At 43.8% G+C, this 23,913-nt stretch overlaps 1 protein-coding gene across 7 annotated transcripts in view; it reads left to right on the forward strand.

Annotated features, from left to right (window-relative positions):
* slc4a2b (solute carrier family 4 member 2b) overlaps positions 1 to 23,468 on the forward strand; it is a 66,405-nt gene extending 42,937 nt beyond the window's left edge. For 3 of the 7 annotated variants that reach the window (XM_080794167.1, XM_080794168.1, XM_080794166.1), the window contains 18 exons: positions 2,245 to 2,331; positions 3,356 to 3,536; positions 3,902 to 4,037; positions 4,668 to 4,679; positions 6,629 to 6,833; positions 7,328 to 7,433; positions 8,347 to 8,531; positions 9,042 to 9,258; positions 11,986 to 12,189; positions 12,362 to 12,510; positions 12,940 to 13,134; positions 15,069 to 15,302; positions 16,382 to 16,471; positions 16,844 to 17,010; positions 17,347 to 17,600; positions 17,895 to 18,064; positions 19,368 to 19,541; positions 20,204 to 23,468. In XM_080794167.1, the coding sequence (XP_080650293.1) occupies positions 2,245 to 2,331; positions 3,356 to 3,536; positions 3,902 to 4,037; positions 4,668 to 4,679; positions 6,629 to 6,833; positions 7,328 to 7,433; positions 8,347 to 8,531; positions 9,042 to 9,258; positions 11,986 to 12,189; positions 12,362 to 12,510; positions 12,940 to 13,134; positions 15,069 to 15,302; positions 16,382 to 16,471; positions 16,844 to 17,010; positions 17,347 to 17,600; positions 17,895 to 18,064; positions 19,368 to 19,541; positions 20,204 to 20,284 (2,847 nt within the window). In that variant the 3' untranslated portion in view covers positions 20,285 to 23,468. Of the gene's footprint in view, positions 1 to 2,244; positions 2,332 to 2,695; positions 2,741 to 3,355; positions 3,537 to 3,901; positions 4,038 to 4,667; positions 4,680 to 6,628; positions 6,834 to 7,327; positions 7,434 to 8,346; positions 8,532 to 9,041; positions 9,259 to 11,985; positions 12,190 to 12,361; positions 12,511 to 12,939; positions 13,135 to 15,068; positions 15,303 to 16,381; positions 16,472 to 16,843; positions 17,011 to 17,346; positions 17,601 to 17,894; positions 18,065 to 19,367; positions 19,542 to 20,203 lie in introns of all 7 variants that reach the window. The other 4 variants (XM_080794170.1, XM_080794169.1, XM_080794171.1 and 1 more) reach the window with 4 other exon arrangements.
* The last annotated feature ends 445 nt before the right edge of the window (positions 23,469 to 23,913 follow it).

The raw sequence follows: 23,913 nt of genomic DNA on the forward strand, positions 1-23,913 counted from the left end.
GTGTACAGTATGTACGTCTGTAATCCATGTAACTTGAAAAGAGTTCGCCCCACCGACTTCAAATTTGAAAGGAAAGGAAAGGTACTATGTTTACCCAGGGTAACTGGACTAAGCTCAAGAACTTGTTTACAGCCAGGCCCTGCTCATAGAACATTTCATGGTAGGGGTTCAATGCCTTGTCCAAGGGCACTTCAGCGGTGGTAATTTTAACGTGCCGGTCCGGGGATACGAACCGCTCCGCAAACCGTTCGGCCACCGCTGCCCCCACACACGCGTTCCTCACCACCGCAGGGACTGTGCAGTGCGGTGTGGAGTCTGTTGGATAGCCGGTTGTGCAGAACCAGCACAAAGGCCTCTACCCCGGCTCTGGACAGGGCCCTAATCAGCCAATTGATCACACCTGATCACCCCCTGGATCTCCATACAGTTGAGCTTCCCTGTTCTGACATCACAATGATGTTCTGACATCCATATTTGGGCATGCCTCACAAAGAACTCCATATAACAGGGACACAGACATAATAACTGGGTGGGGCATTAATTTCCAACTTGCATCGTTTCAAGTAGGCCAGAGCCCAACGGGCTCTGCTCTAGTTATGATATAATTATGAAGAACTTTATTTTTGCCAATTTTGGGCAATTTCAGAACTACATTCACTGTTGTGAAAGTATTTCCCTGTTACTTCCCTGTAACCCCCCCCCCCCCCCCCCCCGCACACACACACACACACACACACACACACACACACACACACACACACACACACACACACACACACAGATCAGCTTGATAATTCTGTCAGATATGTGTGTCCTTTATGATATTGAGTTACACTGTTTGTTACAAGATATATGTATATAGATGAATTTGTACTTTTTTCATTGTCAGCTGATATGGAGCTCATGTCCATATGAGTCAAATTGCCCGACTGATTTGTTTATGTTTGTAACAGAGTTGCATGACACAATCTCAGATTTCTCTTTGGGGAATTTCTAGTATAGAAATAATGCCACTGGGATAGCGACCTCTAGCGCCATACTTCAGTGCTCTACTAGAACAGTGGTTTTCTTTTTTTAATCATCATTTATTTATTTATTTATTTGATCTGGATTACCAGCCCAGGTGCCTGGACCGCTCGGCCAGCCCAGGCCTATTTTGAGGGTTTTTTGACATACACAAGGACAACACTAGACAGACTTGCATACAAGACAGTGTACATCAATAATTTGATAACGTAATCAGACAGATAAGATACTAACATATAAAACAAAAACAATGAAAACAAAGAAATGGAAAAATAACGAAAGAAAATAAGTTCCAAGTGGCAAGGGCTTGTGAAATGCATGTGAGGGTGAACAGTGGTTTTTAACCCTTTTCATATCAAGGTCCATTATTTATTCAGTGTTTGAGCCATGGACCACCATAGCTTTAGTCACTCAGCCCAAAACTTGTCTTAGAATATTTTGTTGTTGTTGTTGAATAAGATGATGTCCACAATCTACAGCTATCTCAGTATATTGTATTTCTTCACAGTAGTAGGTGTATGTATGTATGTATTTAGAATCTTATGTTATGCTTCAAGGCTGTGGTGTCTGTCAGAAAACAATAGTTTTTTTTCAGTGTAACAATCCTGGGAAAGGTTTTCCCTTCGTTATACCGCTCACATCTCTTTTGTGAATGAGACGGGGAGGGGGCACAATTCAAAATTAATGAATTGACTTCTTTCCTTTGTGGAAAGAAAGGGGGAAGAGAGGCACTCACGTAATCAGATACGGGGAGCTCCTGAGAGAGGGAGCCATGTTTTATTTACGCACGCGCACGGACGTACACATACGTACACGCAGATACACACACGGACACACACCAGTGTTGCCAGATTTTGTGCGAGAGATAAGGAACCAGGTCTATGAAAACGAGCCCAAAAGAAACAACTACTAATAGGCCACATGAGCACTTTAAACCTGAATACTGTATACATTGGCTATTTGTAAATTGCCGATCTACAAGTTCACAATTGTGAACTTTACAGGAAAAGGAAGCCCAAAGTTGCTTATAATAAGCAGATATGGCAACACACACACACACGGACGACAAGCCCCCAGCATGACAGGTAATCAACAAGTCCCTGTCAGGTGTGTGTGTGTTTGTACATACTGTAGATGTGAGGGCCCAGTGTGTGTGTGTGTGTGTGTGTGTGTGTGCTGCTAGTGTCTGTGTTTGAGTCCATTCCTCTTCCGCTCCAGCCGTTACCGGTGATTTGGTACCGCTCAGCCTCGCGGCCAGAGGCCATAGACCTGGACTTCTATAGTCACATGGCTCCCCGCCAGAAGGTGAGGGACCCATAAAGCCAGGTTTGAGGTCTTGTGAGGAGTGCCTGAGTGTGTGTGTGTGTGTGTGTTGTTGTTTTTTTTATCACAGCAGGCATGGCTGATGTGATGTGAGGCTGTACATTTGCACATTTAGTGCCGTTAGGGCTTGATGCCGTTTCGTACAGTAGGCTTTTGTGGTGGCGTTGTTTGTCTGGAGGTGTGTCCTTTTAACGGCTGATTGATCAGCATGGGGTTTCTACCCAGCTGTTGCTCTGCTCAGTGGAAGTCTCACCTGGTGGACAAAGTGAATATGGCAGTTTGTTATATATATCTTTTTTTTTAATGCTAGCTTTTGCTACATTTCCCCAAATCGTAACAATGACAGGGTGATGTGACTCCAATGGCTTACTTGCATCACTCTACAGGTACAGTAAGTATGCTGCGGGTACCTTGAGCATGTCAACTGTGTGTTAACATTTCAAGGAGTAGTTCACTGCAAAAAATATATACTGATTTTCTAGCAATTACACCCATGAAGCCTTGAATTCATGTTTTGTCTCGCATTCCTGAGCCAATATTTTAATGACTAGGTCTGTGGTCAGTAGCAGACCCTGTAGAAGACTACCGGAGACTCGGCCACTCGTTAAATAGCGGATGTTACTTCCTGACTCGGCGGTTTCCAGCCAAAAGAGTGAAATTATTGGCTTATGAATGCGACAAAAACAAACAAATCCACTAATTCAAGGTTTCATGGGGTGTGTAATTGCTAGAAAATAAGTAATTTGTTTTGTATGAAATACTCCTTTAACGTGTGACTTGGTCTCACCGGTAAGATGTACAGGTACAGTGACACTGCTATCAAATTCCAGCTTAACACAACTGACACAAAATGATCTGCCGTTTTTTTTGGTTTGACGTCACAGTTTAATAACTTAATATTTAAGCACCCGCTGGAGTGGACCTGCATGGTATTTTCTCCCACGGCGTCGTCCCGTTACGCCTCAACATCTCTCCCCTCCCCTCACCACGTCATGTTCTGTCCCAGGTGTTCGTGGAGCTGAACGAACTGATCATGGACAAGAACCAGGAGATGCAGTGGAAGGAGACGGCTCGCTGGATCAAGTTTGAGGAGGACGTGGAGGAGGAGACCGACCGCTGGGGGAAGCCCCACGTAGCCTCGCTGTCCTTCCGCAGCTTGCTGGAACTACGCAAGACCATCTCGCACGGTAAGAGACGTGTGTGTGTGTGTGTGTATGTGTGTGTGTGTGTGTGTGTGTGTGTGTGTGTGTGTGATCAAGAGATAGACAGACCCAAGGCAATTTAATTGAATTGAAAGAGGTTGTGGGTTCGAATCCACCGTTGTACATGCAGTGTTGTTGTTTGGGTCGACCTGTCGTGAAGTTTTCATGGGTATTTATAGACCAGCGCTATTCAAGCCTCTGGTAAAAAAATATGTACTGAAAATATCAGATCTAGTAGTAAAATGTCTCTTTTGGGTCTTGAGAACCATTGTGCTACAGGAGCTCATAGGCTCTCCCAATGACTCCCATGCGTCCTGCTCTGAGCCCGCTGTGATGCTGCTCCTCCTCAGGCGCCGTGCTGTTGGACCTGGAGCAGAAGACCCTGCCTGGCATCGCCCACCAGGTGGTGGAGCAGATGATCATCTCCGACCAGATCAAGGCTGAGGACCGCGCCAACGTCCTGAGAGCTCTGCTGCTCAAACACAGGTGACCAGCGGTTGCAAGTTTCACTTTTCATAGCTTGGTTTATTGATGGAAATGATAAGCGTAGACGAACAAGACTAAGGACCCTATTCAAGCAATTTATGGTGCATGGTAGGGCATTCACTGTTTACTGAGGTGCAAGGCACAAAGGCACTTATAGTGGCATAACTTTCCATAAATCTGAATTCACTTTCACTAGCTTGCTAGCTCACTAGCTCAGTATAAAAGATACACATACAATTCCTTGTACAACCACAGTTTGTCTTCTGTTGCAATAACAAGTTGTTCGACATCCCAAATACGTCCAAACTAGCGTCCTTTCACTTTCGCTCACGTTAAATAAATTGTGACCGAGTCTGCTGCCCAGCATAAATCTTCTCATCGGGCCTGAGAATTACCCTAACTGGGTCGGCCCGAGGCTCGGCCCGACCCTAAAAATGACCATAATGTTAGGCCTGAAAAAGTGAATAAAAAGGGGGAAAAAAATGCCACTATATGGCCGCGGCGCCTTGCGCCGTGGTTCAAATGTTATTGAGGCGAGTGTGAACGGACTGATCACCGAAATAAAGGATTTATGTAACTCACGTTAATTGGCTGATAATGTTCCATTTCCAACATTCTAATGGTTTCCAGAGATTTCCAGGGGTGAGTAAACATCTGTGAAGTAGTAGTAGCGATCCTCTGATGTGACACAGTTCATATGTCCAATACTGTAGTCTGTCCCCGTTAACAAAGTGCAACTTTTTCATTATTCACCATTTGCTAACGTTGTTTTTGTTATTTGCTAACAATATTATGACAACTGTCAACTTGGCTATAATCTACTAGGCTACTGTATGCCTATATAGTTTACATAAATCATTGCATCGCAAACCCACATACCACATGTAATGTGCGTTGCCTAACCAAAAGAACAGACATACAATCAACATGCCGCTCGATTGCGTGTCAACAGCTTGCAGATCTGTTCTTTTGGGCATACAATGAGGCGCACTGCGCTACGATGGGGAAATTAAATTGCTGTACAGCGCTACGATTTGTAAACCAAATGGCTGTAGCCTACAGTGGACTGTAACATTGCTTGGTCATGTAACTATATATTATGTGTATGCAGTGAGTGAACATTAACATTAGCGCTTTCATATAATAGTACATATAATAATAATAATTTAATAATAATATAATAATACATTCATAATAGTTATATGGAGCATTTACCGTGGTGACGTTGATTAGGTTATTTAGGTTATTCACCCAGCTGGGTTCAACGAGACAATAGTGTCTTGTTAAGCCCTGAAGTTTCCAAAACGAGCTATTGCAGATGAATTGATGGTCTTTAATATTTAAGCATATGGCAAGTTAACTTAAGTTCTATACTTTGATGCTGTTTAGGCAGTCTGTAGGACACATGCTCAAAAGGACAATTATAATAATGAGGCAACACAAGAATTCAGAGTTTGGAAGTATGAGGATTTACTCGAGTAAGGAGCCAAGACTTACATGTTCATGTATGGAAACCCCAGTCTGACTCCCAGAGTAACATAGGGTCACAGCCTTTGTAGCTTTCACTCCCACAACAGCCAACCCCCAACATAGCCTCAAGACTTGAGCCAGTTCAACAAATGGGACAGTAACATTGTAAAACAAAACGGTTCCACAGGGGTGTGACAGATGAGATAATCTCAGACTGTAACTTAGAGGAGATGCTCTTTATAAAGGGGTATTATTAAATGTTTACATCTAAACTTCTACGACAATGCTGAGCACTAAGAAACTAATTTGGTTCGCAAACCAGAGGCCAGACAGCGGTAGCAAGCAAGTTCAACAACCACGGTTCTATTGTCACTTCTATGGTGCGCTGCTGCTGCCTCCTCCACCATGCAGTCCGGTCACATAGTATAGTAGCCTAAACCCTACCCGAAAATGTCGGGCCGGGTAGGGTCGGGTTCGGGCAGAGATTGAGAACTCTAGCATAGAGGCATCTCTTTACCAAATTACTGTAGACAGTACTCCGCAAATGTGTTAAGTTATTTACATGCATTCAACTCACACACAAGGCAATTTTAACAGTGTGACGGCCGCTAATTTTAATACGACATTCCCGCTGTTTGTTTTATGTGTTTAATTCACCGTATTTTAATAATTAAAAAGAAACTCCGTCTTTGCCGCGGAGCTGGAGACGAGACCTTCATGTTATGATGACGAAACCGGAAATCAACACATGCTGTGGGCTGCTAGGGCTTCTGGGAAATTGAGGCCAATGCAGTTTGCAAATGAATGGGGTACAACGCCTCATGGAGGGTCTTGTGGTGCGGTCTTGTGGTGCACCAAGATGGCAGGTGGTGCGATCGTTCATAACAAACGGACGAACGTTTTTTTCGCCTGATTTTCACGGATCAAAAACCCAAATACTTCAGCGTATGCTCTAAAGGTAATAAAACTATCTCGGCAGCGTAGAATATTTGATTAAAATGCGGGTAAAGCGTGATTCGCAGTAGAACTGTTAAAATACAAAAGAATACTACTTTGACTTACTCACCCACTGCCTGTCCCTCTCTCCTCTCCTCTCCTCTCCTCTCCTCTCGTCCCCTCAGTCACCCGAGCGATGAGAAGGAGCACACCAGCCCGTTCCCCAGGAACATCTCTGCTGCCAGCCTGGGCAGCCTCATGGCCCACCACCACAGCGCCAACCACATCCATCAGACGGAGCCCTCCGTCACGGACCCCCTGATGGGCACCACCACCATCGCGGTGGAGTCGGACATCACGCGCATCGACGTCGAGAAGCACGAGCTGCAGGTGAGGCCACGTGCGGTCGTCGGAAACGAAAGCCAAGCGCAACATTCATGTCTATAAGGGTCTGTGTCTGCCTGTGTGTCCAGAGCTAATCTCTCTCAAACCGTTCACCGGCACACAGACACACACACACACACACACACACACAGGTAGGCCACAGACGTATCTCCACTCATTTATTTTCACATAAGTTATACCTTTTTTATAATGGAAGTCAACAGGGGTGTCATAGATGACTGAAACAAACGTTGAAATTCGCACTTCCACTCACTAACAACCAGGTCCTTGGCAGAGGTCGGGATCCAAAAACAATTTTGTCTGTACATACACAGACACACGCGTGCGTGCGTGCGTGCGTGCGTGCGTGCGTGCGTGCGTGCGTGCGTGCGTGCGTGCGTGCGTGTGTGTGTGTGTGTGTGTAAAGCACGGTAAGCACCAGTCAAAGATGCACATGATTCCATAGTTTGGTTTCCTCCCATGTTGTGCTTGTATTCTAGTCCACTCCAGCAGCAGGCTCAGGCATGCAACGCTCCAAGTCCAAACATGAGCTGAAACTCCTGGAGAAGATCCCCGAGAACGCTGAGGCCACGGTGGTCCTCGTGGGTGAGTTTTTCTTCCACTCATTAAATTGGAGTAATCCTGTACACGGCTACCTGTATAGAGCGTCGCAGTCTCGCCCCCTCGAGAGACCCGGAAAAGAAATCCCCGTTAATTTTCCTCATAGACTTTTCAGAAAGTATTTATTTAAAGTCGTTTACGCCGTGGACAAAGCCAACTCTTGTCGTGACAAATCATGACAACAAACACAATTTTTCGGGCTGAACAAATGATTAGAAGGAAGAAGAAAACTTAAAGATTTTTTTAAGATCGGATAAAGCCAGGTTCAAAATTATCATTTCATTTTGTTGACACATTAGAGACAAAAAAAATTACAGATGGGATTTTTGATATCTAATTATCACTCCACAAATCAGAAAATAGTGTCAACAGGCATAAAAAACCCAATTTTGGCATGTTTTTAGGTATAAAATGTGATGTAAATCAGGCTGTGAATGATGTATCAACAAATCCCTCTGTAAATTTCTGCGGAATATAGTTATGAATAAGACTGGAACGTTTGGTGTATGTGAGTTCAACTGAAGTGAAGATTCTTTGTCCCAGGTATGAGGAAAACTAATTTTGAGAAAACAGCCTTTAAAGATTTCTAAAATTCCAAAACGTTTTATTTGAAGCCACTATTTTGAGACAAAATATCTCATCCAAACCTTGGCAACAACATATAATGGCATATATCATTGGAAAGGTCTGGACCTCGAGCTGACTGTGGTCTGATCCAAATATGGTCACTTCCTTTGTACCAACAACTAATCATGAAAATAGAGATGGTGGATTTTCAAAATAAATTATCAAAATAAACATCTAAATCTGTATTTTTTTACGTTTATTTTGCTTTAGTTTGAAAGAAAACATGTTTAGGAACCAAAATAGCAAACAAAGATCTTGGGGCTGTTCTCAGGCAGCGTTGACTTCCTGGAGCAGCCCACCATGGCGTTCGTGCGGCTGCAGGAGGCGGTGGAGCTGGACTCTGTGCTGGAGGTCCCGGTGCCCTGCAGGTTCATCTTCGTGCTGCTGGGACCCCCCAGCAGCAACATGGACTACCACCAGATAGGACGCTCCATCTCCACGCTCATGTCCGACAAGGTGAGGGTGGCTGAGGTCCTGGTGCAGAACATAGTGGGGCAGATAAGATACTAGTGTTTATGTTGTTGACTAAAACTATGACGAAAGTATGAGTACCGTTTCATAAAAACTAAGCTATGATAACTAAGACTAAATATCTTGACTATTTCTGACCCTACGACTAAAACAAAATTTGTTTTAGTTGATATTGTTTTAGTCAATATCAACACTACAATAATTGTATATGGTTGCGGTTGGTCTAGTCTCGCTATATATTTTTAAAATTTTAATCCTAAAAGTTAGAATATGGGGGATAAGAGGTTTCTGCACTGACAGCAACAATGAAACGTGTCATTTATAACCATGGCCCCACAGTTCGGGAATCGCTGATTCAATGGAACGTTCTCTCAAAAGCCACTTTATCTTCAGCTGTCCAAGGCATCCGCTGCCTGCCTCCCAATGCTCTGCTGAGACGATCATTCTCTTGGCTGTGTGTGTGTGTGTGTGTGTGTGTGTGTGTGTGTGTCGTAGCACTTCCACGAGGCGGCCTACATGGCGGACGACAGACAGGACCTGCTCAACGCCATCAACAGCTTCCTGGACTGCAGCATCGTGCTGCCGCCCTCCGAGATGGGCGGTGACGAGCTGCTCCGCTCTGTGGCGCGCTTCCAGAAGGAGATGCTCCGCAAGCGGGAGGAGCAGGGGGCCAAACTGATGGCCCAGGAGCCCAAGAGTCTGGAGGACAAAGGTACCACGCACCTTCGGCTTATCATCATCCACCTCCTAGTTTAACCATTAACCGTTGATTCATTGAAAACACACGTCGCCTGGTTTTTTCTATAACTTTTCATGTATTTTATTTTACTTTTCATTTTGCAAAAGAAAATCTATTATACAAAATAAATTAAAAAAGTAAGTAGAAAAACCACAGCCCCCCCTCACTCATTAGAAGGACAACATAAGTCACCAGAACAAAGGACGGGTGTTTCCAATTAATCTATCATGGTTAAAACTGTGAATTTGAATCAAGCAACTTCAAAACAGTGTGGGTGGTGCAAATGCCAGAGTAGACAGTAAAAGGACCCCAAACATGTAACTCTGAGGACCCCCTAGGGCAGTGTTTCTCAACCTTTTTTGTCCCAGGGCACACTTTTCATAGCCTAAAAATCTCGGGGCACACCTAGATATACGGTGTGTGTATATACTGTATATATACACCGGTGTATGTATATATATATATATATGAACCCAATATACTTTTAAAAACACGCATGACAGCACTCGTCAAATTTAAATTTTAAAGAGAAAGAAATGGACAGAGACAGTGCCTCAGTTTCACCAATTTATTTTTGAAAACTCATACAAAATATAGCACACACATGTTCAATTTGTCAATGCAAAGTAATACTTCTAAATAAAAAAAGGAGTTGTAAAAAAAAAAAGAAGAGAAAAACATCTTTTGCCACAATACAATGGTCTTAAACTTGAGCACTTTTGTACAAAGAAAATCGTAAAAAATAATTGATAAAAAGAAAAGTATGTTTGACAAGTTCTGTCTTAGTGTGAACCTTGAGCTTGTTTTCCTGAACAAATAGTTTTTATCCTGGCTGGGATGCTGGACAAACAGACACGGAGCTCCTCATCAACTGCTCTCAGTCTCTCTCTGTGTTTGTTTTTTATGCAAGTCAGGCTTGAAAAGCTAAGCTCACACAGGTAGGTTGTGGAAAAGGGGAGCAGCACTGCCATTGCGCTGGCTGTGATGGCTGGATATTCTTTGCCAACAGCCAACCAAAACCTGTCCAGACTTAGTTCCTTGAATTTCTTTTTGTATTGATAGTCCCCCTGTATGTCCAATAACTGCTCTTGCTCCTGCATTGGGCTGTTCACGTTTTCCGCGGTCAATGGGTCATGGACCCAGTCAAAGTCTTCGGCGGAAACTTGGGGGAAATAAATTGCAAATTTCTCCTCGAGAGTTTCCAGATGCTCAGAAATGACCCCACACAATTCACGATTGTTTTTGTATCCAGCGTTGCTGCAAGGAAACATTTCTAGCTTGCCCGTGCCCACAGCACGCCGCCACATGGCGAGTTTGTTCCGAAATGTGTTCAGTTTTGCCGTGGTTGTAAGAATGTTCTCATTTCGCCCTTGCATTTTCCTGTTCAGTTCATTCAGATGGGTAAAAATATCCGCCATGTATGCTAGTCTTGCACACCAGTACTCATTTGCAAACAGTTCGGCATATTTGGATTGCTCAGCGGACAGAAAGCACTGCAATTCCTTCCTCAGTTCATATACACGCGACAAAACTTTTCCTCTGGAAAGCCATCGAACCTCGGTGTGCAACAGCAGAGTTTGGTGGTCCGCCTCCATTTCCCCGCACAGTTTGGCGAACATCCTGCTTTTCAGTGGTCTTGCTTTAATAAAGTTAAAGACGCTTACTGCATTTTCCAACACAACTAACAGGTCTTTTGGTAAAGTCTTTGCAACTAGCGCCTCACGGTGTAAAAAACAGTGTGTAGCCATGACGTCAGGATTAATCTCTTTCACTCGGCTAACAAATCCCTTGTATCGCCCGGTCATAGCTGCAGCTCCATCAGTGCACACACTGACACAGTCTTCCCAGCTTAAATTCCATTTCTCCAAATATTCCGATGTCACCCGGAAAACTTCCTCTCCTGTTGTATTTCCAGGCAGTTGTTTGCAAAACAGGTAATTCTCTCTGATGAAGTCACCATCTGCGTCACAATCAATGAATCTCACGTTTGCCAACAGCTGTGCGTGTCCACTTATATCTGTTGATTCATCCACTTGCAGTGCAAATTTACCACTCCTCATAATTTTGTGTATGACAACACTCTCGATATCTGCAGACATGTCTTCAATGCGTCGGCCAATTGTGTCATTTGAGAGCGGCACATTTGCTAATTCCTTTACAATATCTGGTGGCAAATAGTGACGCCCTATGAGTTTCATAGTTTTGGCTACTACTGTTTCTGCCAATGTATGTGGCATTTTAAACTGTGCCAACATCTCTGCGATTTCGTAGCTTAATTCCAGACCTTTTTCAGAACTCTTAGTGGTACTGCGTATCAAGAGACTTGCCTGCTTCGTTGTGTCTGCGGCTGGTTCCATCTTGTAGTAGCTGTACAATGTGAATGCCATGACTGTGCCCCATTTATACAGTAAAGTTGCCAGGCGCGATTAACATTTCTATGGCCGATGGTCGTTAGAGTCTATTGTTCCGTCGGCATGTCGTTATCGCACGTGTGACAACAACAACAACACAACAATAGGACGCCTAGCTATCGCTTTCGGGGGTGGGCTAGTGTTACTTTCGGTCAAAATCTCGAGGCACACCTGACAGATCAGAAGGCACAGTAAACTACCGCGGGACACAGGTTAAGAAACACTGCCCTAGGGTCCCCAGACCCCCTGTTGACGACCCCTGCCATAATACATCCCCCCCCCCCCACAGAAGCTCTTCTTCAGCCTTCTAAAAAGGACGACCCCCTGGCGAGGACGGGACGGCCGTTCGGCGGGCTGATCAGAGACGTGCGCCGCCGATACCCTCTCTACGTCAGTGACTTCAAGGACGCCCTGAACGCCCAGTGCATGGCCGCCGTCATCTTCATCTACTTCGCCGCTCTCTCCCCGGCAATCACGTTCGGAGGCCTGCTCGGTGAGTAGTAGAAAAGTAGTACTTTTCAAAAATAGCAGATCTACAATCTCAGTGCCGCGCTATGAGCTTGTAGATCTGCTATTTTTCAAAAGCTAAAGTATAACCTATAATGCTTAAAACACCAAAAGGGGTTCCCGTCCTGAATGGGTTTGTGTGTGTGTGTGTGTGTTAGGTGAGAAGACGGAGGGGCTCATCGGTGTGTCAGAGCTGATCGTCTCCACGGCGGTGCAGGGCATCATCTTCTGTCTGCTGGGCGCTCAGCCACTGCTCATCGTGGGCTTCTCTGGACCTCTGCTGGTGTTTGAGGAGGCCTTCTACTCGGTGAGTTGATGGATCTCTGGCAAAACCACAATCCAATGGCCACAGGTGTTAGCGATGATGTTCCATTCTGGTCGAACAGAGTCAGGCGTGCAGCTTTTGTGTGTGTTGGCTGACTGGAAACAGACAGTGGGTCTCAAAGTGTCCTTGAGTGGGTTCCAAATGACCACATAATTAGACTACCATGTCGTCTTCACATCCGGGTTCCTCACTCGCAGACCGCCACTGTAAGAAACGGCTTATGTTAGCAGTAGCTCATGATGTCAAATTCAATCTTTCTGTAGAGCTGCAGATAAAACATTTCTGTTTGGATGTATGGCCTGTCAAGGCCAGAAAGTATATATATTTTTTGCCACCCAATAGGTATTCCCTATAACATCCGGTTACGAGGTAAATTGCCTTTAATACAAGTATTCTATTCTGTCTGGACAGTTCTGCAAAGGGAACGAGATCGAGTACCTGACGGGCCGTGTGTGGATCGGCTTCTGGCTGATCATCATCGTGGTGGTCATGGTGGCGTTCGAGGGCAGCTTCCTGGTGCGCTTCGTCTCTCGCTTCACCCAGGAGATCTTCTCCTTCCTCATCTCCCTCATCTTCATCTGCGAGACCTTCATCAAGCTGGCCAGGGTAGGAGGGCTGCTGCACACTTGAGATAACTATCACCTTTTGGTTGGGCGGTCGCCGGTTATATAAAACACTAACCAGGGTAGGAGGGCTGCTGCACACTTGGGATAACTATCACCTTTTGGTTGGGCGGTTATATAAAACACTAACCCATTAATGGTTTTCTATGTTTCTATATCGGTGGTGCTCAAAGGACCCCAAATGTATTTGGCCGCCGGACCCCCATCTGAAAATATGTTGTTTCAGGGACCCCCTAGAAGCAAAGATTTGAGTTGAAATGTTTACTGTGAAAAAATAACATATTCAAAGTGGCGCGCTAAGCTCAGGGTTACGAGCACGTTGGCACCACACACACACACACACACACACGCACACACACCTTTTCACCTCTTCACCTCTCTCTCACTTTCACCCTTGTTCTGTGTGTGTGCACGACTGTGCTTTCATCAACTCTGGTTAAAAAGCTGATAGGCCCCAGCGAGAATTGAACTCGCGACCCCTGGTTTACAAGACCAGTGCTCTAACCACTGAGCTATGGGGCCCTGTGTGTTGTATCAGGTGTGTATCTACCGTCATCAATGCTTACAGTATCCTATATTGTTCAGTCAATAGAGGGAATAGAACCACACCCAAAGTGGTGGTGGTTTAGCGAACATGGAAATGCCACAACGACGGATGATAACATACAGTGGTTGATTTAATCATCCTAGGGCAGTGGTTCTCCAACTCTTTTCATGTCAAGGACCCCTAAACGAATGTGTATTTGGCCGTTGAGCCCCATCTGAAAAATATTTTGTGCCAAGGACCCCATAAAATATTTATGGTGTTAAAATAATGTCTAAAACAATACCCAAACATTTTGGCAATGTCTATTTTATTAAAAGAATAGACCCTGGTGACACTATGAGAACCCCTGCTTTAAATCACATACACTTACACACACACACACACATTTTTCAAAAAACTCAGATCTACACACTTATATCTGAGCCTGTAGTGTATATCAACCATTTTTCAATAGCTAAAGTATAAAAAGTGGTTAAAAGCTAAAGTGACAGATGCGCTCCAGGGTAAACACATTTCATTCTGTATTTCATTCTTATGGAATGACAGTAAAACTCCTTGAAGCTTGAGATCTTAATGGGTTAAGAGGCTTAAGATGAGTGTCTGTAGTGTTGTGATACTACAATACATCAGTGTGATGATTATTATTTTCCTTACTTCAAATGCAAAACAATTGACTGGTAATGTGAACTCGGAGAGCCATATGTTTCAAATCCTGGGGTCAAAATAAGCATGTTTTTGTCTAACAAATCTTGGGTGATGGACTGTCCATGGGAGAATGGGAGATCAAATTGATTAAGAGTTGGATGCATCCTCATCCAAGCTTTACATTACTTTTAGAGCTGCATGGTGTAGCATTGAAAGCGATTAACTGTAATCTCTCTATTTATTATTCATATCTCCATTGTTATTGTCGTATGCCCTTTTACAATATATAAGTGTGATGAATGCCAAATTGGAGGCTGTGTTAACGTAATTGTGTGTTCCTCATTCTGATGAAGACTGTCGAATCATTAATCTATAATAAAGCCTGGGAGCGTTACAAAGTTACATTTTGTATATAATAGCCCTTATCCACTGTTGGTCCTGCACCTGCCGTCCAGTAGATGTGCCAGTTCTTCTTTCTCTAAAGTAATCGTGTGTGACACTGTTACAGTATGTGTGCCATTAGGAAAGTTGTGCTTAGCTGTGCAGTTTAATGTGCCTTATGTGCATTACTGTGCCATCGCCCATCGGGTAAAGGAAAGCTGTGCTTTAATGTGACTTGTATGCATTACTGTATGTACAGTGCATGACATTTGTCCGTGTGGCGTGCAGATACTTTGTGTGTCTGTGTGCGATCTTTGTTTGATCACTTTGTTGTTGCCGGGCAGATCTTCAAGGAGTTCCCGCTGAAGCGTTGTCCCCACATGGACAACAGCACTGACGAAGACACACTGACAGGGAACATCACAACGTTGCTGCTAGGCAACAGCAGCATCCCCGTCGTGGCAGAGAACACCGGGGAGCCCAACACCGCACTGCTGTCTCTGGTGCTCATGGCCGGCACCTTCCTCATCGCCTTCTACCTCCGCAAGTTCAAGAACAGCGCCTTCTTCCCCGGAAGGGTAAAGAACAGACTAGAGACATTACTTGACTTTGTTTTTATGACGGACAACATTGCGGCAATTATGCACTTTTGATATGGCATCCTTGTTTTGGGCATATGTCATTAATATAGGTGAAGCTTTTCAAATGTTTCAAAGTGTTGGGTTCCCCTGGCCTTTTGAAGGACCCTCCATTATCATTTTATTTTTAATGTTTGTTTTTTTTGTGGAGAGAGATGGGGTCGTGGGGGGGACGGGGGGTGACCTGCATGCTGTTGGGATCGGGAGTCAAACCCGCGGCACACTGCCAGACTTGGGCTACCGGCCAAGGTGCCTGGACCGCTGAGCCACGGCCCAGGCCACGACCCTCCATTATTGATTGAGCGACAAATGCCCATTGTTGCTGAACAGAAGCAAAATTGGCATGTCCAGCCATATGTAATATTTATTCATTGTCATTTCATGCCAGAGCTTATTCTAATCTAAAGCCTTGAATGGATGTGCATAAAATTCTAGCCTGGTAAACCGAAAGTGGAATTCAATTTCACTTTCATTCAGCAGACCTGATATCATATGACATTGATATTGATTATTTCCGTGGCTGGGTTGTTTTACCAGGCTACATGCAATGCCCTGTATATTGAAATATGTGGTTTAAGTGCTTTAATAAATTATAGCAGTTGCACCAAGTGGAAGAAAACCAGCTTGTACTTAGTAGAGAACTGAAGTCTGACATCACTGTCGCTATCCCCCTCGGTCACGGCATACATTCTTTCAATTGAAAATACCATTGCATTAACTGACGGTGAAAAAGTACAAATTGGTGTTCTCCAAACAGACGTGTGTAGCATAAAGACGCAGTCACATACCCGACAGAATTTACAGGCTGATTTGTTCATTTTTGGAACACAGTTCTTATCTGACGTGTTTATAGATGAGTCTGACCATATGGCATTTCGAATAGAAAATACTTCGGTCACCCAGGCGATAAGGGAGTGACGTCAGGACTTCGATACTCTACTGTGAGCATAGACTGATAGGATTGGCATTCATACAGTAGCCTGCAGTTGGGATAAAAGTAAACATATTGTGTTGTTCAGTTCCGTAGGATCATTGGTGATTTTGGAGTACCCATCGCCATACTCATCATGGTGCTGGTGGACTACAGCCTAAAAGACACCTTCACACAGGTGAGACTGTGAGATAATACAGGTATAACAGCTCTGTCGGGGGGGAAACCTCATACAGAACGTCCAAAACTGTTACTGTTACTGATGCAAATGTAAAAGTAGCTTATCGACGAGCTCAAAACCTGTCGATTGCCACTGTGTCGACTCGAGTCGAGCCTCAACCTTGTAGATCTGCTACTGTTGATGTTTTTGTGTAACACTGTAGATGTATGATAAGTAAAGCATTCATTTCAAAGTTAGATTATGGAGATTGGAGGTTTCTGCCTCCGACAGCAACGATATACTGTATTTACAGCGTGTGAGTCACCACTGAGCCACCGCCATTCACCATAGTATTAACTCATGTGTGTCTCTCTCCTCTGGTCTGTCCAGAAACTGAGCATTCCCAGTGGCTTCTCTGTGACCACTCCAGAGAAGCGTGGCTGGGTGATCAGTCCCCTGGGCTCTGATGGAGCATTCCCCATCTGGATGATGTTCGGATGTGTGCTGCCCGCTCTGCTGGTGTTCATTCTCATCTTCATGGAGACACAGATCACCACGTGAGTTTACGAGTCCGCCACACCTTGGCGCCGGGGCGTCCGAATCCACAGTGGTGCACACCGGCTTTGTTGAGTGCCTGTATTACAAACACAATTGGCCCGTGTTTGGCATGAGGGAAGCCATGCCAAACACGGCCTTCGGCCTGGTGGAGACAATAATCTGAAACCTCAAAAATGAGGTTAGGTGATTTCTTCCAGACAGAAATTATATCAATTTGGGGGTCCTTGTAATAGGTTAAGCACTGCATTTAGACTTTCCCTCATGTAACCAATATCTCTCTGTCTCTCCCTCCACCTCTCCCCTCCCCCCCGCCTCTCTCCCTCCACCCCCTCCAGTCTGATAGTGAGTAAGAAGGAGAGGATGCTGGTGAAGGGCTCCGGGTTCCACCTGGACCTGATGCTCATCGTGGTGTTGGGGGGAACCTGTGCCCTGTTCGGCCTGCCCTGGATGGCGGCTGCCACGGTGCGCTCCGTCACTCACGCCAACGCCCTCACCGTCATGAGCAAGGCCGTCGCCCCCGGCGACAAGCCGCGCATCCAGGAAGTGAAGGAGCAGAGGGTGACGGGGCTGCTGGTCGCCGTAATGGTCGGTGAGTGTCTGTTGGTGCCGTTATTTATTTATTCACCAACGGGCGGGAATCTGACTCGTTGAAATGTGTCGTTTGAGAACCACTGTACACTAAATGGAACAGAGCCTGTGAAGGAAGTCTGAAGCGGCCAGGAAGTAGGAAGAGTCATTTCCATAGAGCCTATTGAAAAGATGTCATTGACTGAATATGAACAAGTAGATTGTTCCAATCAGAAGGAGCTTTAAACCCAAAGGATTTCTTTGGAAACTGCTTCAGAACATAGATACTGTGAATAATCTTCTCTCTCTCTTCCAGGCATGTCCATAGTGATCGGTGACCTGCTGCGTCAGATCCCCCTGGCCGTGCTGTTTGGCATCTTCCTCTACATGGGCGTGATGTCACTGAACGGCATCCAGCTGACGGAGCGCATGATGCTGCTCCTCATGCCCCCCAAGTACCACCCCGACCACACCTACGTCCGCAAGGTGAGGAACGACTGTTAATGTTAATAATATATCTATCAAGTACCACCCCGACCACACCTACGTCCGCAAGGTGAGGATAATAATATAATAATAATATATCTGCTCCTCATGCGGCATGCCCCCCCAAGTACCACCCCGACCACACCTACGTCCGCAAGGTGAGGATAACAATATAATAATAATATATCTAAGATGTATATAGTAAGTACCACCCCGACCACACCTACGGCCCGTGTTGTTGACCCATTTAGGCCTGACGTCGAAATAAAAAAAGCGTTCGCTCTGAAAGAATATATATTCAAAGATTTGTACCGCATTTTTACGATTTTTCAAAAGACCTACAAGCTCTTGAAAAACAAGCTCATAGCACGCCACCGAGTGGCGTGCTATGAGCTTGTTTTTCAATAGCTAAAGTATAACATAATGCTTCGTTAAAACACCAAAAGGGTTCCCGTCCAGAATGGTTTATTATATCTAAGATGTATATAGTATCTAAAATGTATATAGTGCTTTTCTAAGCACACAAAGACACTTTATATTTATTTTTTCTCTTTTCGTTGCATTCGCTGCGTTTTCGTAAGTAGCAGCTGTGAACCTGTCACCCAGACCCCACTAGACGGCTGCGGAGAACGGATAAAATCAACACCGATCCGGAAAAAGAAAACCCATTTTGGTGGCTGTGTGAAAACATGATTGATTTTAGATTTTTTTTAGATTTTTTTTAAACGTCCTCCGAAATTCGCTCCATTGTTTAGACGAAAAAAACGTACTAGTGTGCAAACACCTTAAATAAAATCTATAAAAACAGTGAAATGGTTAGACAGGGGAGTGTGGAGTTGGCTGGGGAAAGCCACAACGAAGAGGTCCCAGGTACGGTATATGTAGTGTGCAAGTGGTTAATGTAGGTTTTGTAGTGATAATCACAATCTGCAAAGTAACTACAGTAACTATAAAATTAAATAGTTGTAGTGGAGTAAAAGTATAACATTTGCCTCTTAAGTACAGTACTTGAGTTGTACTTAGTTACTTTCCATCACTGGTTGTCATCCCTTTTTTGACTTGTAAACCAGACATTTTATTTTTATTTTAAATGAATGACATTTAAAGACTAAGGGCCCGATTCACTAAGTTTACACCAATATATTGAGTGTAAAGGAATTTTACAAACTTCCGACGTTAGTAGTCTTGTGTGTGTGTGAGTGTGAGTGAGAATCAGGCCCAAAGGGTGGAGAGGGTATGTAGTCAACTCGGACCAAGTTGACTATGTATAGAAGGTTTAACCACTGTGTTGTTGTACGTCCAGGTGCGTACGCTGCGCATGCACCTGTTCACCTGCATCCAGGTGGTGTGCCTGGCAGCGCTGTGGGCCATCATGTCCACCCAGGCGTCCCTGGCCTTCCCCTTCGTCCTCATCCTCACCGTGCCCGTCAAGATGTGGCTCCTGCCTCGCATCTTCACCTCCAGGGAGATGGCATGTGTAAGTCTCAGCTCAGCCACACGGGGGCGCACTAGGCTTTATTATAATTCATGACTTGGCTCAAATGAAGGAATGGAATCGGTTTATTGCTCAACAATACGAATTTACTGTTCTGCTCTGTCTTGTGTCACAACCACTTGAAATGTAAAGAAATTAAGTTCTGAGTTCTGTCAAAGAAACACTGCTACAGTATATATTGTGTTACGTAATATTAATTCTCTACTAACTTACATCATTGTACATCAGTGGTTCTCAAAGTGGCCCAGGGGTCCTTCCGGGGTGTTCCAGGGGGTTAATACACCATCACAATCATTTAAACTCCATTATCCATATTTTATAGTTTGCTTCTTGCTATCTTGAAAGTGTTTGAACATTTTTTAAGGTAAAAAGACAACACAAAGAATTCCTGGAGACTTGTTTCCATCGTGGTCCTATTGTATGTATAGAGGGTATGCGCATGTATAACGTGAGTTTAACGTGGTTTAATGTCGTTTAATGCTATCAGACTTTTCTGTTTGGATGGATGTGCTGTCAAGGCCAGAAAGTAGTTTTTTGCCACTCTGTAGGCGTTCGCACATAACTTCCGGGTGTGATGATGTCACGCGCATACCCTCTATTCAATTCATCAACTTAACATTGTTCTTTCCCCTTTTTATTCTCAGTTGGACGCGGATGATGCAGAGCCCAAGTTTGACGAGCGGGAAGGACACGATGAGTATTCAGAGATGCACATGCCGGTGTAACGTACAATAACATCCTCCTCGCGTACCCCTGCGCTTTAGTTTGACGAGGGGGAGGGACATGATTGACAACGACGCACGCTCTTTAACTTGGTGGACACACACAATGCTGTCGATCTGAGCGATCACTCTCACCAACCAGCCAATGGTGGAGGGGGGACTAGAGTGCAATTTGTAGCCGCATCACTGTCTGCCTGTGCCCCGTCAGTCCTGCTCGTCCATCGACCGCCGCAGAGGTTACATTGGTGGACATTGGCACCAAAACCACAGCGATCTGCGTACTTTTAATAATTCATTTTACGCCGACATAAATCACAGCAGCGTTTCCGTCTTGGACGTGTTGGTGCCCTAGCTTACTGTACTGTAGCGTTGAACGGTATTAACCACTTAAACCCCATAGCGTTGTCGTTGTAATACTGTATTTTCGGTTTTTGCTCTACATGAAAATAGCTGATTGACAAGCTTTCAACCAGCTTGCCGATTGGCCATTTCCAGCGAGTGCCGAGGGTTTAAGTGGTTACCGTTGCAGAGGCCCTGTTACCCACTTTAAGAGCACTTTGTGGCACAAAAGAATGAATATCAACCGAAGTGTTATAAACCGTGATGATCAGCACGATCGTTTCATATTATACTTGTATTTTATTTTTTGGGGGGGATTTTGTGTGTTTTTTTGTAATATATTTCAGGGGAGGAGAAATCACAAATCAACCAATGAGTTCGCAACGAGTTAGAGTTAGACGGATGATAGACGCGCGTTCATTTTCAACCCTGAAAGGTTGCTCTGATTCACATTGAATATGTGGAGGATTATATTTGGGATGCATTCCTTCTTTTTAACGTGTAAACATGCAAAGAGTTATGGCTGTGGACGTTTATGGCGTTTATGGTGTCGTTGTGGCTCTTTTATGCTCACCAAGCGCCTTATGAAGGAAATGAAAAGGTATATGCTGAGAAACGTTTAGTTTTGTTTTTAAACGTCTCTTCACTTGGCAGCAGCCACTCGTAGCTCCTAGCACTTTTATAACAAACAAATCTATACTTCCCCCCTCAACGCTCCTGTATTTTATGCAATTGTTTTATATGTATATCTAGTGTGTCCCTGTTGGACTGTTGTTGTATACTTTGCCATAAGAGTCGACGTTGCCTTAGTGTGCTTCTGGAATAACCCCATATCTCCTACTGACGACTAAGCTTGTGCCTCTTGCCTTTCAAATGATACCGTACAGAGTCTGTATTGGACCTCAGCTGTTTTTAGAGTAGATCCTAATTAATATATCGATTAACTGTCGGAGCGAATAGGCTCATAAGGTGAGACATAGGCCCTTATTTATCAACGCGGTGTACACCCCATTTTGGGTGTACACCGCGTTGATAAATAAGGGCCATAAGGTGTTTGTCTGTGCCTGCGTTGACTGAAGCTGACCAGTAGAGGGGGAGGTCATATTGTGCTGCGTTACCAAAATCAAAGAAACACAATCCTGTATTTCTCGTGTATCACTACATTACCATGACGGTGCCGTCTTTCAGTGCAGTCAGTGTCCACTTATAATAACTTTGATAGACATTATTAACACAGTGGTGTCATTGCAGTAACCTATGTTTGTAATTAATTGAGGTTGTGGCTTCAATAGTAGCATATTTTTGGTCTATTGCTGAATCCCCACCACCCCTCCCATGTCTGTGGGCTAACCACATGGTCGTACAGTATAATGGTAATTGTCTGTATATTATAGTATTAGTTTTTGGTCACCAGAGTTCTTACTTACGTGTGTGTTAGTGATGACAATCTAGTCAGCTTATGGGTGAGAGCACTAATTTATTTTCGTTACTTTGTCCGGGTGCCAAATTATGTGTCGTGTAAATAGATGAATAGTTTTGTTTCCAGATCAAACGACTACAGTCCAGTCATCTCTCCTATAACCATATCATGTGAGTTTTTTGTTTGTTTGTTTTTTTACTTTACATCGGGGTCCAGGATGGGTGGTTCATCACATCATTTTCACATAGTTTCACATAATTTTTTCTCACAACATTCCACAGAGTATTGCATGTTAACTTTAAAAGAGTAGTTCTATATCTAATGTTGACAACATAAAACGTCCATGAGTAGTGGAACTCCCCGACCAAACTCCACTGAATTGTGTCGACAATCTCACTGCAGTACGTGTGCATCATCACAGACAGGAAAGGCTTATGTTTTAAAGGAAAGAACATGAATAGATTGAGGAGTTATGAATGTACCCGTTTATCACAAATTGATTATTGATGATTTAAGCTTTGACTGTGCTTTGAGGTGTGTGTTTGTGTGCGTGCGCGTGCACATCAAATTGTCTGTTCTCACATGTATGCGTTGAAGACACTACTTTGAATTCAGGGCCCTATCTTGTGCTTTATGTCCTTGTGCTTTTATCTCTAGTCCTTGTTTTATGCTTTACTTTTTTTTTTAAATTGTGAAAATAGCCGAGCTCACAATGCGTAGTTGTAGATCAGCTATTTTCACTATTTTAAAATATAGTAGAAATGCCTAAGAAGATTAGGGAATAAGGGCTATAAGGCGCCGTGCAAGATGGTGCCCTCAGTGTAAACTGCCTTTGCCCATAATATCTACATCACCACGATATTGTCTGTAATTAATTTGTGCCTATTGTCACTTATGTCACTGAAAATCTTATTAAGTGCCACTGGTGGTGTTGTATCACATGAACAATTGTATCACAAAAATGTGTTTTATTATTATTACTATTATAGACCATAAGCCTGTGGGACCATAATGGAAGGATTGTGGACAAGTCTCTCTCAGATGAATGATTCTTGGATTGCACTCTCCACAGTTGCCACAGTGTGTCTCATTGCAATGAGTGACATGATTGCTGGCCCCTTTGAAGAGTATTTAATTAATGAGTATTTAATAAATTAAAGCATAGCTGAGCTTGAGAAGGAATATTACGGTAATGAAGGAAATAGGTGGCTTTAGTGGGATGCGATCTCAGTTTTACGTCTGCTAATGTGGATGAAGGTATATTGTTTGTGTCACACTTTTAACTCCTTGTGAAAATTCTGATAGTGTAAAATGTTCAATTTCAAAAGCAATACAAAGATCTGAGCATATATATATTGCTGGTGTGCCCTGTACATAAAAATGGTTCAAATATTGATGACAAATAAAAACATACTTTTCTATTTATAATCGGTCATTGTTCTGTAATGTTCAGACTAACTTTTAACGTCCATCTTATAATGTATTATCCTATATAACTTATCTCTAAATTGCTGGATTTTAAACCAGCTTTCTGCGCAAGTGCAGATATTTTACATTGAGCTAATTGAGCCTGCCTGCTGAAATTGACCAGGTCAAAATGTCTCAGTGACCTTTGACACGATCTAAATGTCTGATAGAAGAGCAGGGAGACAAAATACAACCACCCCAAGTGTATGAGCTATTGTATTAACATAATACTCTACCATACAGATTGGATATTTTATTCATTAAAAAAATATTATATATTTTATGTATATAGAAAAGGGTTACAGAGCGTCGCTTTAAGATATGCCCTAATGCTTGTAGTAGTAGTACTCTTATGTCGCCAGAGTGTTATTGCCAAGGAAAGTGGGCTGGCTCTGCCCTATTGGAG

Source organism: Protomyctophum bolini, assembly GCF_963924005.1.
Source record: "Protomyctophum bolini genome assembly, chromosome: 21".
Classification (NCBI taxonomy): domain Eukaryota; kingdom Metazoa; phylum Chordata; class Actinopteri; order Myctophiformes; family Myctophidae; genus Protomyctophum; species Protomyctophum bolini.